This window comes from Malus domestica, chromosome 13 (genome assembly GCF_042453785.1).
Source record: "Malus domestica chromosome 13, GDT2T_hap1".
Classification (NCBI taxonomy): Eukaryota; Viridiplantae; Streptophyta; class Magnoliopsida; order Rosales; family Rosaceae; genus Malus; species Malus domestica.
This window is the reverse complement of record NC_091673.1, coordinates 9,463,634-9,478,662: the sequence shown is the minus strand read 5'-3', so window position 1 is coordinate 9,478,662 and position 15,029 is coordinate 9,463,634. Positions and strand designations below refer to the sequence as shown.

At 36.2% G+C, this 15,029-nt stretch overlaps 1 protein-coding gene across 3 annotated transcripts; it reads left to right on the top strand.

Annotated features, from left to right (window-relative positions):
• The first annotated feature begins 6,525 nt into the window (after window positions 1-6,525).
• Window positions 6,526-14,093, top strand: LOC103452485 (ADP-ribosylation factor GTPase-activating protein AGD3-like). 3 transcript variants are annotated; one of them, XR_011574593.1, is made up of 20 exons: window positions 6,526-7,154; window positions 7,841-7,917; window positions 8,332-8,432; window positions 8,519-8,589; window positions 9,046-9,108; window positions 9,203-9,247; window positions 9,368-9,433; window positions 9,550-9,597; window positions 9,686-9,781; window positions 9,862-9,903; window positions 9,982-10,197; window positions 10,339-10,470; window positions 10,587-10,811; window positions 10,957-11,043; window positions 11,127-11,462; window positions 11,989-12,134; window positions 12,228-12,321; window positions 12,859-13,349; window positions 13,510-13,701; window positions 13,797-14,093. XR_011574593.1 is itself a non-coding variant. In XM_070810594.1 (19 exons), exons 1-19 carry the CDS (start codon window positions 7,110-7,112, stop codon window positions 13,622-13,624), a joined length of 2,487 nt encoding a protein of 828 aa, XP_070666695.1. In that variant the 5' UTR covers window positions 6,526-7,109; the 3' UTR covers window positions 13,625-14,093. The 3 variants fall into 3 exon arrangements, 2 of the variants coding, with proteins under 2 accessions (XP_070666695.1, XP_070666694.1); XM_070810594.1 differs by having other exon boundaries at window positions 12,237-12,321; window positions 13,510-14,093; XM_070810593.1 differs by having other exon boundaries at window positions 13,510-14,093.
• Window positions 14,094-15,029: the final 936 nt, after the last annotated feature.

The following is a 15,029-nucleotide window of genomic DNA, read 5'->3' as shown; positions in this document are numbered from 1 at the left end:
GTTTGATTACTACAACATTATTGTCGTGGTATTGATGCATTTATTTTTAATAACTTTGGTACCTTATCATAGTACATTTATTTTCTATTTTCTCTCGGGCCTATTTTTCTATAGGAAGACTTGTATGCGACACTCAACAATAGTACTCACTCGCAAGTGGTCATTTACCTTACCACAGTGATGGAAATGAGTTGAGCTCTTGTATGACGGCACGAGTTCGCACCCCATCGGTAACTAATCTAACAAAATATATCGTTTGACAAAAAAGAAAACAATAGTACTCACCCCTATTAGTTCAAATTTTCCATCCTACCCGATTTATAAGCATCAAACTCAAATTTTTGTAACACCAAAATACCTTACAATGAATGAGCGAAACAATGCTCGGAAAGGAACGTGTCAACTAGCAACAAGAATGTCAACTCAATAAAAGTTAGAAACCGGCATATCATGCACATTAATTTTACACAAATCATGTAAAATGCGATTATTTTATGCACAATTATTGGTTTAGGGGGAACTTTTTGGTGCACAAATGTTGACAAAATTTGGAAACTCTTAAGAAATGTGGGAGGAGGGAATACGACCTCCAACACCTTTACCAAACCGCAATAGGGTTTTGGTTTTGGAGTTATGCAAAGAGACTTGTGGGAAAATTGAATAACGACAATGAGACTTCATTGGTTCGGCCTCTCAAATCGTCTGAGAACAAAAAGGTGGGCCGTCGTTTTTTCCTTGCTGAGATTTGAAATTGACTTCAGATGGGCCTAGCTCTTGCTCAAACTATTGTCCATGAACGACAAGTTTTGGGATTCTTTAGGAGCCGATAGCGACTAGGGTCAATATTAAAGGGGCTCAAACAAAGTTCATTTGCCCATTTCTTCTTCTTCTTTAAGGAAATTTCTTCTATATTGCGAAGTATTGAATGATACGGGAATAAACGAGACTGGGAATAGAGAATCGAAATAGTTGTAAACATAAAATCTTACGGTTAAAACACTTGTAGCGTTGAAGCCACACCACTTCATTTTAGACAAAAAATGTATTTTTCTTTTTATACCATTAGCTAAATGGATGTTGTAATTACCAATCATTTTCTGTTACTAAATGACGGATTGATATGGGGTCGTTAAACCATTGATAATATCAGTAGATAACATTTTAATGGTGTAATGTTTCAATATTGTTATCGATATAGACGTTAGACATTATCGATACCACATTCATCCTGCATAGAGTATTTTAGTAATTTTGTGACAACTAGATATATTTACTTTCTTTAGAGAAGTACCACTAAGAACTAGTTGGTTTTAACATACTAACTGATCCTTCAATAACAAGATGCATTCATTTGGTGATTGGTGTTTTGTAACTTGTTTAAGGTAGGTAAAACCAAAAATATATTTAGGGTTCATTTGGAGGTGTACTTTTAAAATGATTAAAACCATTTTTAGAGAAAATATTTTTGGGTTGTAAAAGATTTTGAAGTGGTTCCTTCATACAAGAAGCACATAACTGGTGCTTATTGCAGGAAACATTTAAGTGTTTTTTCAAAATTCACTTGCATTTTTACTAAAGATTGATTATAAAATCATTTTTCACAAAAAAATGTTTTTAGCATTTTAAAAATACTTTCGGAACGAGCCAGTAATCAAAATATCATCATCTCAAAAAAGATATGCAACTAGATAGAGGCAGCAGCAAATCGAAATATTACAGCCTGATTAAGCGGGGATTAATAGTTTAAGGATTGAAAGCAACTTGTTGATCATATTCTTTTCATATATAAGAGAAGAAAAGCAACACAATGTTTCACTTTAGTTCTTCGTTCATATGGCATGTCCTTATCTGTCGGTGCTTTAGCTAAACCCTTTGCTTTTTCTTTACCTTATTTTTCTCTTCCCTTCTCCTTTCTTTTCTTTCTTATTCCAACTTATGATGATGCATCGATACCTTGCCTTTTCAGTGTAAGTTCCTTGGCGATCTTGGTTGTCACATAATGCATCACACGTGTTTAAATTTAAATTATGTATCATCCTCGAGAGATTTTTAAGTTATTCGAAACACGGAGTGATGTGTTATATGTCATTGTACAATTGCATGTGAAGAAATAAGAACAAAAAATTTCTCCACTTATATAATCATATATGGCGTACCTTTGTGTTCTAGACACATCGAAAAATCTCTTGTTTCAAAGTCCCAACCAAAACAACGTAGTTGATCGATCATTGCAATATGTATATATATTCCTATATCTATAGGGTTTCGGTCGAATTTTTTCTGTCAAATGTTGTTTGTATTAACCATAAATAGTGAAAATGGGAAAACTGGATTGAATGATGGACAACTTAAATTAGCTAAAGCTTATTTCATGGATTAAAATACTAGGTGTCTACAACTAAATTAATTAGAATTAATCGATGAATTTTAAGAACATATGAAGTGACGTATGTGTGACTATTGAGCTTTACAAAAGAGGCGGCATGTTTTGATACCATGATGAAAGAAGTTGAATATCCGCAATAAAATCAATGATATATAAAAAGTAACGAAACATCTTATAAATACAAGCAAAATTTTTTATTTTTCCGAGATGTGATTCATTAATGACATTTTGTTTGTATATATCAGTCCAGTACATGCCTGCAAGTCTAGGACACTTGTTCCTCATCGGCAACTTTCTGCCTGTGTATGCAACTTCGCATGGTACGAATTAAAGATTCCTCTACCCTAGCTTGCTTGCTTGCTTGTGTCATACTGCACATGGTTTCGTTAAATTTCAAGTGTTTGTGTCCGAGCCGTACAAAGTGGTAAATTTATTTAACAATTATTCACCCAGTTAATTGGTAAATTAATCAAACTGCAGAGGGAACAATATTATTAGGAATCTTTGCAATGCTAGATGATAAAGTCGTACTAGAAGCTGCAGAGCTCCCCTTGGAGAGCACCAGGATCCTCTCCTGAGCAATTTCCTAAGGATCATAGGAATCCTGCAATTTTGTCCGTTCATTTTATATCGTACGATTAGTTTTCGTTATATATTATTTATATTTGAATTTTAAAATTTAAAATTTAAATAATTTATGACGACACGATATACGATGAACGGATAAGATTGCGGGATCCCTAAGATCCCTAGATAATTGCTCAGGAGAAGATCCTTGTCCCTTGGAGAGGACGATAATTTTATCCAGAAAGTAAAGGCTCTAGGTTCCTATAAAATTAATTTTGTAATAAAAATTCAAAAAATAAATGCAAATGGTCAAAAAGTGAACAAGATATAGGACGGATACTAGTTTACTTTCCTCCTTTTTACGAAGAAAATGGCATCCGCTGCTGTGGCAAAAGCAAAATACTTCACCATTTTCGGCAAGTGCTTCCTTCTCCACATCGAGACAATTTTCATGGCTGCTTAGATAATATACTATGGCTACAGTGTAATTATCGATAAACATTTTGATTCTGTGTACACTAGGCAAGCTGAACCGAATATCATTGTGCTCTAGTTTTGCTTGTTTAAGTTTGAACTACCAAGCTGAGCTCAAGTCTATCTCGAGTTGTCTCGTAAAAAAATTCAAACTACTCACAAGCTTTACTAGCTGAACATACCAATACTCAAGCTTGGTTTACTTTTTCATCGAGCCAAACTACGCTTGGCTTGATTCTTTCACGAGCTGAGCTTCAACGAGCCAAACATGAATCGAACCTGGTGCAAGCTTGAACAGTTTCGAGCCTTATGTGTACATTGTCACTTAGTGTTGTTAATGTTGTTAATATCTTTATTTTATAACTTGTATTTGTTTGTTAGTTGTCTATAATTATACTATATAATATGTATATTAGTAACGCTACTTGATCGTGTAAACATTATTTCAAAAAAAATTCCTTGTACTCAAGTCTAATAGGTGACAATTATTGTCTAATTATGATTGATCTTTACACCTAATTTTTTGCCGGAGCATCCAAGGAAAAAACCATGCTAACTGATAAAGGAAGAACTACCCCGAAAAAAAATTGAACCATATTCGGATATTCCTTCAGAATCCATTGTGCATAATGTCACGTGTGAACACAAATATGAAATTCATATTACACTTTGTAATTCCAATGCGAGACTCCCATTTTAATTGATGATGAACAAAGATTTTTGTTTTCTTAAAAGATATTAAACTAATTAACGATAAATAAAAGGAAAAATCTTGCCTTGCGTTTTTTCAGGTTTGATCTCAATTAAAAGTACGTGTTTTTCTTCGTCTGAGTCAGATTTGAGACTTTTTTTTTCAGCTAAGACTTGCTTGTACCATATACAGTATGCGAAACTATGGCCAATAACAGACTACAAGAAAAATACGACTCGTCATAAGAGATTCTCACATGTAGTCAAATTTTAGCACCAACAATATCACCATTCAACAAAACGATTGCCACTTGTTTATATTTTTAGTAGAAGCGACATTACTTGTCACTTGTCACCACGACAATCCAGGTTTGGATCTTGAAAGCAATGCACTAAAGAAAAAGATCATAATTATCAAGACAATCCACCATTTATCGCTCGTCACTTGTTTAAAATACCTGCTAGTCTAAGTGTTCCATGGCCCAGCTGGTCAATTTCTCATTTCCCCCACCCCCTAATTTTCAGATTTGAGTAAAATGAGTGATTTCTTTGTGTTTTAATTTATTATTGGTAAATTGCATTACACTCTTATTGCTATTTTAAATGGGAAATAGATCATCTTCATATTCCTTCCACCAAATCTTTTGCATCAAATAATTCGGACTCTTAAAATTTGATGAAACGATTAAAGTTATTATAACTTTTAAAGTGAATTTTTATTTGTAATCGTTTGATCAAATTTCAAGAATTTAGATTAATTGATGAGGAGGACTTAGTGGAAGGGAGGATACCTTTCCTTATAAATGTTGTTGGGTTTCCTCTGCTGTTCGAAACTCCAGAGTTTTTTGTCGGGCGTGGATGTGGAGGGAAATTTACGCCGGGCCCCACCTTGATGAAGTGGCCATTTTGTGCGTGACAGAAGCATCTCTTTCACTCCCACGCTTCTCAACTGGCCGCTTGGCGCGTTTCAACAACAGGATTCGTTGCAGCCGTCGGATCCAATCATCCAACGACAAGCGATCTTGTCGTCCTCGTTTCTTGTGGGATTCAATCCACGCACCGTGGAGGGGCATTGGTGCGACCTGTCGTCCTCGTTTCTCGTACCCTGTAAAGTTAACTGACAGAAACAAGGAAGACTCCATGATTTCACCTTGTAATTGCCCAAACGACGTAGTCTCAATGAGCTGCCGCCCACAATTTTTATGTAAAATTTGCCAAAATATTTGAAAAATTAGATTTCAATCCCTAAAATAATCAATTTTTAGTAGACCATTAATACTGATGGATGAATTGTTGATATTCGATTTTAAGAGTTCAACAATAGTAATAGTAAAATAATCAGTTCAGCTAGATCCCGTTATCTTTATACTTTTAATGAGTTTTTAAATGTATGATCAGATTGTAATTTATATAAAGAAAAAATCACTTGTTATCTTAATAATGTTGAAGAGCTATGCGTTACATTGTCATTTACAAGGAACGATTCATTCTACATAGATTTGACACAAGATTTTTGAAGATGTAACACATCCTGAACTATTCTAATTTAAATCTGCTTAAATTGTAGTATTTTGTTGAGATCGAGTCCATGTTAGTTAAATGTGTTTATCACACTTTACTAAGTTTATTTGTATCATACTTCACCAATTCTGAAACTGCCGAGTACCGATCAACTTCATATTTTCAAGGACATACTTGAAAGATTTGTGTTAAGGCACCACTGCCGATGCACAAGAGTTTCTTTCCAACCATGAGGCAATCACAATGCGACACGTTTTAACATCAGAATAAAGCTCATAGAGTCCACATTGACTGCAGATGGAAGCCAGAGACTCTCCTTGACAATAAAAGTAAACATTTCTCCTACAATTAGTCCCTAATGCCATTATTGTACATAAACTTGTCATTAGAACTCACTAGTTGATTATGCTTGAACCTATGTATTGTGTGAACTCTTCACCATTATTAAGAACTACTCTATCTTCGTGGACGTAACTCAACTTAAAGTGAACCTCGTATGTCTTCTGTTTGCTTTCCTATCCTCATTAGATGACTGCAACAACCTTATAAAGATCATAAACTTGACATTTACATAGTTCTAAAATCTCTCTAATTTTGTGCATAAACAAAGTTTATCATTCAACAAGTAACACGTAAGTCAAATCCCGGAAACTCTCCAGTCTTCAACAAGTAACAAGTAACAAGTAAGTCAAATCCTGGAAGTAAGTCAAATTATTTGTCAATTTTCTGTAGCACTCCCTTTCGACGTTTTCAGATTAATAATAAGAAGATTCTTGCAAAAATAGAACCCAGTATGAATTATTTGTCAATTTTTTGCAATAATTTATATACTAATATTATAAACATTATGCTAAAAATATAAGTAGACGAGAAATTCATAAAAAATCATACTTAAAAAAAGTTCCCTCACCATTTTTCATTGAAAAATGGCCTAATCGCAATCCAAACATCACAAAAACAATCGCTCTCAATTCCCAAGACTCCCCATATTCTGTAATTATAGGCGTGTATCTATATGCGGCTTAAGCTTAACAAACACTCAAACCTTCGTGCGATGATGTTTTCTTGCCTCTTTCTTTCTTCGTAGGGTTCCTTCTCTCTCCCTCTCTCTCTCTTCTTTTGGGGTGGGCCGTACTGCTACTACTTCTAGGGTTTTGAAGCTCAACTTTAAAACAGTGAAATAAAGGAAACTAAAACTAAAAGAGGGTTTTTGGGTTGGTGGAGGTGTGTAGCTCCTCAGAGTGTCTAAATTTATGCAAGTTGGAGCTGATTTGGCAGATATAGATTGTGATTTGGACTTGGGTTTTTCCTTAATTCTGGGTTTTTATTGGACCTGAATCTAAAATGTGCAAAGATCTTGGTGGGCGAGATTGACTGCTTGGACTCGCCGGAGAAGATGAAGCAGAGGAGTTGTTGTTGTACTGATTGATATTTTTTAAGAAAGAGTTGGAAGGGAAATCAAAGCTCAAAAATGCATTTCACTAAGCTCGATGACTCTCCTATGTTCCGCAAGCAGGTTCCTCTCTCTCTCTGTTTCTGTTTCTGGGTTGTTTGGTTGCATGGTTTTTGTGAGAGCTTTTTGTTCTTTCTTCCAAATGCCGTGATTGGCTGCTGAGAAAATCCGGAAGTGAAAAGAAAGTTTGGAACTTGAATCTCATTTGGGGAGTTGGTGGGTGGTGATTTCTGAGTTCCAAGGCAGACCCAACTTTGTTATGGATAGATTTATTATCTTCCGATTGCTAATTGCTTGCATTTTTGTTTCCGTAGTATTGTTTGTCTGTAACTTTCAATCATTTCGGATTCCATAGAAAAACAGAAGGTTATATTGCAGTTGTGTTCTCTGCTTAGGATCGAAGATACTAACGTTGCAAAGATGCATGTTAAATCTGCTAATGCTCTGCTCGGGCTTTAGATTACTCAGTCTCTCCTAGTAACAAGTGTAGTGAATGTTAAATAGCTCACCGTTCCCCTTCTTATTATATTTTCTTTGTGATGTATGTGATGAAATAATACTGTCATGGTCAACTTCTGAATGCAAGGATTCCTGTCATTGCATTCTGGTTATATCCATTCTTCAGGGGCATTGAACTTTCACTAACAGATATCACAGATGCTGTTCATACTTGTGTATGTTATGACATAATTTCTAGTCATAAGCTTGGCTGGGGTATGCAGTAACTTATGTTAGTTTTGTTGGTGCAGATACTATCCATGGAGGAAAATGCGGAAACGTTGAGGGAGAGAAGTTTGAGATTTTACAAAGGATGCCGAAAATACACGTATGCCTACTTTTTGGATGCATTTTAGCTTTGCATTTGCAAATTCATTTACATTTCTGATAATGTAAAATGTAAATTTGGCACCATTTACATTTCCGAAAATACACGTATGCCTACTTTTTGGATGCATTTTAGCTTTGCATTTGCAAATTCATTTACATTTCTGATAATGTAAAATGTAAATTTGGCACCATAACAAACTTGGCCACTTAGTAACTTTAGCTGTTTGCACTTTTATAGCTCTCAAATATGGAGAGCATTTGAACTTCGAGACTAATATAGATGTGATGAAGTGGTTCTGGATCTTCCTTCCTCGCCTTTTTTCTGGATGGAAATCAACCCGCACTAGACTTGGATGTGAAATTTTGTCTGGGAATTACTTAAAGGCCTTTTCTTTTTTTGTCTTGCTTGCAGGGAAGGGCTTGGGGAAGCATATGATGGGGACATTGCTTTTGCTAGCGCCCTAGAAACTTTTGGCGGGGGGCATAATGATCCAATTAGTGTGGCTTTTGGAGGTATGCCAAATTGTCAGCATAAAGAGTACCAAATTGCGCATTGATGATTTTCAAATCAATAATTGAACTCATGTCTTCTTCACCAGGTCCTGTTATGACTAAATTTACAATCGCATTGAGAGAAATTGGGACATACAAGGAAGTTCTTCGATCCCAGGTAGTAACTTTGTTTTGTTTGTAATCTACATGTCAAATCTATTGCTGGAAGCTAATTGGCTTCATTATGATTTTACAATTCAATATACTATTTGAGAAATATAGTTATTAGTTGAAACTTGAAAGGTTTTCCCCATAATTTTGGCTTGCGATGGATTCCTTTTGAAGCTTGATGTTATTTCCATTTTTTAACTCTTGCGTTAGAAAGTAGTTTTACTTGAACAGAAGGAACTCAACTTTGTACATGTCATGGCTAACTGTAATACACTGCGGCTTATGCAGTCACAAGAAGTTTTTGGTGCATTAGCTTCTCTAGTCCTTACATATATCAAATGTCTTTCATGCTCTTCATTTTCAAGCTCTGTGTTTGTTGCCTGTTGGATGATTAGTTTATTCTTTATCATGGATAATGTAGAGTTGTTATCTTGTTTAACCTGTTTTTCCCTTCCCCCTACAGGTTGAGCATATGCTAAATGACAGACTGTTGCAATTTGTGAATGTTGATTTGCATGAAGTCAAGGTATTGTGAAAGATTTGTTCGTTAGATAATTTAGGTTATCACTTAGTTTGTTTTCAATATCATTAGCATCCAATTGAGTACTGTCCTTGTGCAGGAAGCACGGAAACGTTTTGACAAGGCTAGCCTTATTTATGACCAGGTGTGTGCTTGATATCCTTAATTAATTTGATAGATCTTCCAGCTATATTGAGATTATCAAAACAATTTGAAGTAGTTTTGGTTTTGGACACTTGGTTTGATACTTTGATACTATATGCAGGCTCGTGAGAAATTTCTCTCTCTGAGAAAAGGCACAAAGAGTGATGTGGTTACCCTTCTTGAGGAGGTAATTTGTGGTGCTAATTTCTTGTTTTCATTTTATTTTATAAACCTGGGCTCTTATCTATATTATTGGAAACTATCCATTCTTTACGTTCTAATACGCTATAAGAGATACTGCAGGAACTTCATAATGCAAGAACTACATTTGAGCAAGCTCGTTTTAGTCTGGTAACTTTCTCAGTCTTGTTCTTCCCGAAATCAATGAGTTCACGCCATTGAGGCCTTGGATTTATGATTTGGACCTTTCTATTCGCAGGTGACTGCTCTTTCTAATGTTGAAGCGAAAAAGAGGTTTCAATTTCTGGAAGCGGTCAGTGGAACAATGGATGCACATCTTCGTTACTTCAAACAGGTAGATTGAAAGTCAGGCTTGCTCTATGTTTTGCTTGCTTTATCGTTAGCATGCTGACCTTAAACTGTTGTCATGTGTAGGGTTATGAGTTGTTGCATCAAATGGAGCCATATATTAATCAGGTTTGTTACATGTTCTGGACTTTTTTCATATGTTTGTAATAAGAATCATTTTAAATTGGACCTGTTGTTATTTCCTAGGTCTTGACATATGCTCAACAATCAAGAGAGAGATCCAACTATGAACAGGCTGCTCTTCATGAAAGGATGCAAGATTACCAACGACAGGTTGATCGAGAGAGTAGGTGGTCTTCTAATGGTTCTAATGGATCTCCTAATGGAGATGGGATACAAGCCATTGGTAGAAGTTCACATAAAATGATAGAGGCCGTTATGCAGTCTGCTGCAAAGGGAAAGGTTTGATGAAGCTTCATATTTGCCTTTAATTTATTGATGGGACGTATGCTCAACTTCTTTATGCATTTTCATGGTGCAATTGTTTTTATTTCATCTCTACGTTTAGTACTATAGACAAGTTTAACAGTAAGCAATAATCAGGTTCAAACCATTAGGCAAGGTTACCTCTCAAAACGTTCCTCAAACTTGAGAGGTGACTGGAAGAGAAGGTTTTTTGTTCTTGATAGCCGAGGAATGCTCTATTACTATCGGAAACAATGCAGCAAACCATCCGTAAGTACTCTTTTCAAGAAAGAAGTTTAGAGTCTGGATGCAGGAGGCTAGAAGTTTGTCCTGGGTTATTATATTAATATCAAATTTTGTTGTTTTGTTTTGTCTACAAATTTTAGGGTTCTGGTAGTCAACTTTCTGGTCAGAGGAATAGTTCTGAGCTTGGTTCTGGACTGCTGAGTCGGTGGCTTTCTTCTCATTATCATGGTGGAGTGCATGATGAGAAATCTGTTGCTCATCACACAGTGAATCTGCTTACATCAACTATCAAAGTTGATGCTGACCAGTCAGATCTGAGGTTTTGTTTCAGAATCATTTCACCGACAAAGAATTATACTTTGCAGGTTCGATTCAGTGTAGCTGGCCCTTGTGAGCTTAGGCTTGCTATGTATTTATCTGGTTTTTCAACCTGCCAATATGGCGAGTCTTTTATGGTTATTTTTATCTAGTGGTTCCTGCAATGATATTGATTTATACTTGTCAGTGCAGGCAGAGAGTGCACTTGATCAAATGGATTGGATTGAAAAGATAACAGGGGTTATTGCTTCATTACTTAGCTCTCAAGCTCCTGAGAGGGTAATTGTTTTGAAGTTTTACATGATTATGTGGCCATTGATTTTCATAGTATCATTGATGGGTTTGGTTCAATTATATTTCAGTTTTTGCCTGCTAGTCCCATGGGAAGTCATCGTCGTTCTGCCAGTGAGAGTAGTTCATTTGAGAGTTCTGATTTTGATCACACTGGAGTTGAAGAACTTGTATCTGAGAGGAGCCTTACTTCTGCAAATTCTGAGCGCCCGTTGAGAAGCTCACAACACCAAAGATCTTCGTTAAAAACCGAAAAGACTATTGATATGCTACGACGAGTATGTGGGAATGATAAGTGTGCTGATTGTGGTGCCCCAGAGCCAGATTGGGCATCATTAAATCTTGGTGTTCTCGTTTGCATTGAGTGCTCTGGTGTTCATCGTAATCTTGGTGTACATATCTCAAAGGTTAATAACAATATTTTTCTCACTTGGCCTTTTTACATGTTATATCTGTGAGCCATGCACTGTTTAACTAGTGTTGTGTAGGGATAACTATTATTTTTTCATGTTCTTGATTCCTCTACTGTTTTTACACATACAATCTCAAATATTTATTGAGTAGGAGTCTAAAGAACCTTACTCATATGATTCCTACTAGTATGTGGTTTACTTTTCGAAATGGCAATAAGAAAGTTTTGAGATGTGTAAACTGCCAATGGTATGTTAAATCTTTTTCCAAGATTTTCTTTTCTTTGGCAATGAATTGTGAGTGCAATTACAGGAGAACCAAGAATTATACAAATGATAACTTGGTAAAGTAGTTAATATGCTGGAAATTACCAAAATTTGTTTTGGTTTGTATATTTGTATATGGACAGTAACTTCGTCCTGGTAATTATTTTTGTTTATAATGTACTTATCCTATCAAAAATTGGATATCTGTACCAGTTACTGAATTTCTGCAAATTTTCTTCTTGCTGTCTTACTGCAGGTAAGGTCTCTTACACTGGATGTCAAAGTGTGGGAGCCTTCCGTTATAAATTTGTTTCAGTCTTTGGGTAATGCCTTTGCCAACTCTGTCTGGGAGGAACTTTTGCAATCAAGAAGTGCCTTTCAGGTTGATCTTATATCCACAGGGTAGGGATTCTCTGTTACAACTCTTTCGAGTATTGTATCTGTTTCTTCTCTACTGGACTGTTGTGAGTATTCACTTGTATTCTTCTGGTGAAGGTCATACAGGTCCGATAAAAAACAACTAGTTTTTATCAGCAAACCTGGTCAGAGTGATTCTATACCTGTAAAGGAGAAATTCATTCATGCAAAGGTATCTCTTTTCATGCCTCGTAGTTACTAGTTGGATAACTTGAAAGCATTTCAATTTATGATCTAATTGCTAAGATTGTAGTATTAAATGCTAAGTTCATAGGGAAGCAATTGTTTCAGAACATCAGCCAATCTGAAAAACACATATTTTGTAATACTAAAGACAAAAAACAATTTTGTCTAGACTTTAGTTTGAGACTGAACCTTTTTTGGCTCGTTGGGATACTTGTTGTCCTCTCTTTTACTGCTTTTTGGTGATCATGGCTTAGGGATCTTGCAAGAACGGCTGTACATAGTGTATAATGGCATAACATTATTGTTCGTCTATGACATGGATAAGCCTTGCTTGAATTCATCTTAGTTTTTAAAAGACTAATGATTTCTGGACTAACTTTTGTCAACTTATGATACATGAGCATTCTTGAAAATCATGTATTATATAGCGAACTGATCTCCTGACTATACTCGCTACTAGTTGAAAATCTACAGACTGCTTCAGAAATGTGGAAGTTAATGTGTATTCTTTTGTTAATCACAGTACGCAGAAAAGCTTTTTGTCCGGAAACCAAAAGATGCACAATATACTCATTTGGTAGCACAACAGATTTGGGAGGGTGTTCGCGCTAATGACAAGAAAGCTGTATATCGTCACATTGTTAATTCTGAGCCAGATTTGAATGTGTTGTATGAGCAAGCAGCTTGTAACTCTTCATTAACCCTTGCCAAAGTAATGCTGATGCATGAGCAGACTAGCCATGACCAAAGCTCAAGCTGCATAGCTGGGGATTCGTTGGACAAGTCGTCTCCTAGCTCTTCAAACTTGAGTGGTACAAGTGAAGGCCAGCAGGTGGAGGATCTAGATGGTTGCACTCTGCTTCACCTGGCTTGTGAAACCGCAGACATTGGTATGCTTGAACTCCTCTTACAGTATGGAGTGAATATAAATGTGACTGATTCAAGAGGTCAAACACCACTCGACCGTTGTATTCTCAGAGGCAAAAACACATTCGCAAAATTGCTTCTTACAAGGTGATAATTTATCTCATGGTTGGATTTGCGGTTTTTAAAACCCATTTATTACATTTGCCTATTCTGTGCGTATTGAACGAACTCTCAGTTTCTTTAAAATGCTGTGTTTCCGCCTTTTTTTTTGTGATTTGCAACTGAAAGGGTTCTATTGCATCTGCAGGGGAGCTGATCCACGGGCATTAAATGGGGAAGGAAAAAGCCCCCTCGAACTAGCAGTGGAGTCGAACTTTGATGATAGTGAAGTCCTTGCTATGTTATCAGACTCCAATGGGTGAAACTCTCGTATTTGTAACGAAACTATCCGAGGCCAAATTCATGAGTGCTGGGATGATCATTATCAAAAGAAACAAAGGTACCACATTTGTATAATTATAGTCCGTAAATTTGAGAGATTGTTATCCTTTGAACGAAATATCAGCAGGTGTTTTGTGGTTTTGAGAGTGGTAGGATGCCGATGGGGTGCATTGTCGAAAAATGTCCGCCGGTGCTGTAATCTAAAATGGCTCCGGTGGTCTAAGCCGAAAGCATGCGGTAGCTTTCAGCCAAGGGCTCTGTAATGTGTTCCTGTGAGGATTTAGTGTAGGCCATTGTGTATTTGTACATTATTTCTTTTGGTGAAAGCTTTTGGTGGCTGTAATAACTCTATGAAGCTCAAAACTTCGACCTTATGTTGTTCTAGGTTTAGGGTTTCCGAAGCCGCAATAGAAAATATGAAGGTAATACAAACAAAAAGAATTTATGCTATATTTCTTCTTATTCGTCTTTCAATTGTGTTAAAGAGTTGATTACAAATAGCAGATATGAATTAAGCTAGTTGATTTGGACGGTGTAATTAGAATGCTACACTTTGCACCAAGTGTAATCGAAACTTTGCACGCGAGTTTGAAATTTCGATTTTCTCGTAAATCAAAATAATTTAGAATATTTTTTTTCAACTGATCTTGCATAACATTTTAACCACTCATGTTTAACTAGACTTAGCTACTTGATTGCATCGATTCTTGTCTTTTTAGAAGCATTTGATCCACCTTCATATTGTACAGCGTAGATTCCACCATCGCATAATCAGACGAGCTAAGATCCGACACCCCTAGCTTTCGAGAGCATTTTCAAGCATTTTACACATTTGGACAAAGCCACTAAGCAGCACTTGCCATCGAGAATATGGAGTTTTGAGCTCATTCAATTGATTGGCTTATGAATTCTAATGCCTTTTCCGTGAGTGAAAACTGTCCGTTTTCCGTCCTTCAATCGTGTATGTCATTGTCGTGGACTGGACCAGTAAATGTAAACATAATTTGCTAAGGGGACAAGGCAATCAAATATACAGATTTTTGGATCACCAAATTTCATCCATGTCAGAGTAAAATACAAAGTTTGTGAAATGAAGTGTCAAATGTGTTGCAGTGGCACTGACTTTTTCTGAAGGTCAGGGATGATGATGTTACGCTAGCTCTTGGAGAGTCAAATGTAGCAAGTAGGCCAACCCAACCCCATCACGTACCAGACAGCCTTGTATGGGGTTTCCCTCCAAGTCAAATGTAGCAACTAAACCAATAAGCCCTATGAGTTCGTTTGTTAAGTTGGAAGAAATTGCGCCCTATGAGAAGATGAGACTAGTAAGACATGATTTATAATTTATATGTAAGAATAAGTTAAATAATTTACTCTGTTGTGGAT

Coding starts and splice junctions, on each gene's coding strand:
- LOC103452485 (XM_070810593.1), top strand. CDS start 7,110: ATGCATTTCACTAAGCTCGATGACTCTCCTATGTTCCGCAAGCAG. Junction 8,590..9,045: donor AGGAAGTTCTTCGATCCCAG/GTAGTAACTTTG, acceptor TTCCCCCTACAG/GTTGAGCATATGCTAAATGA. Junction 10,471..10,586: donor AACAATGCAGCAAACCATCC/GTAAGTACTCTT, acceptor TACAAATTTTAG/GGTTCTGGTAGTCAACTTTC.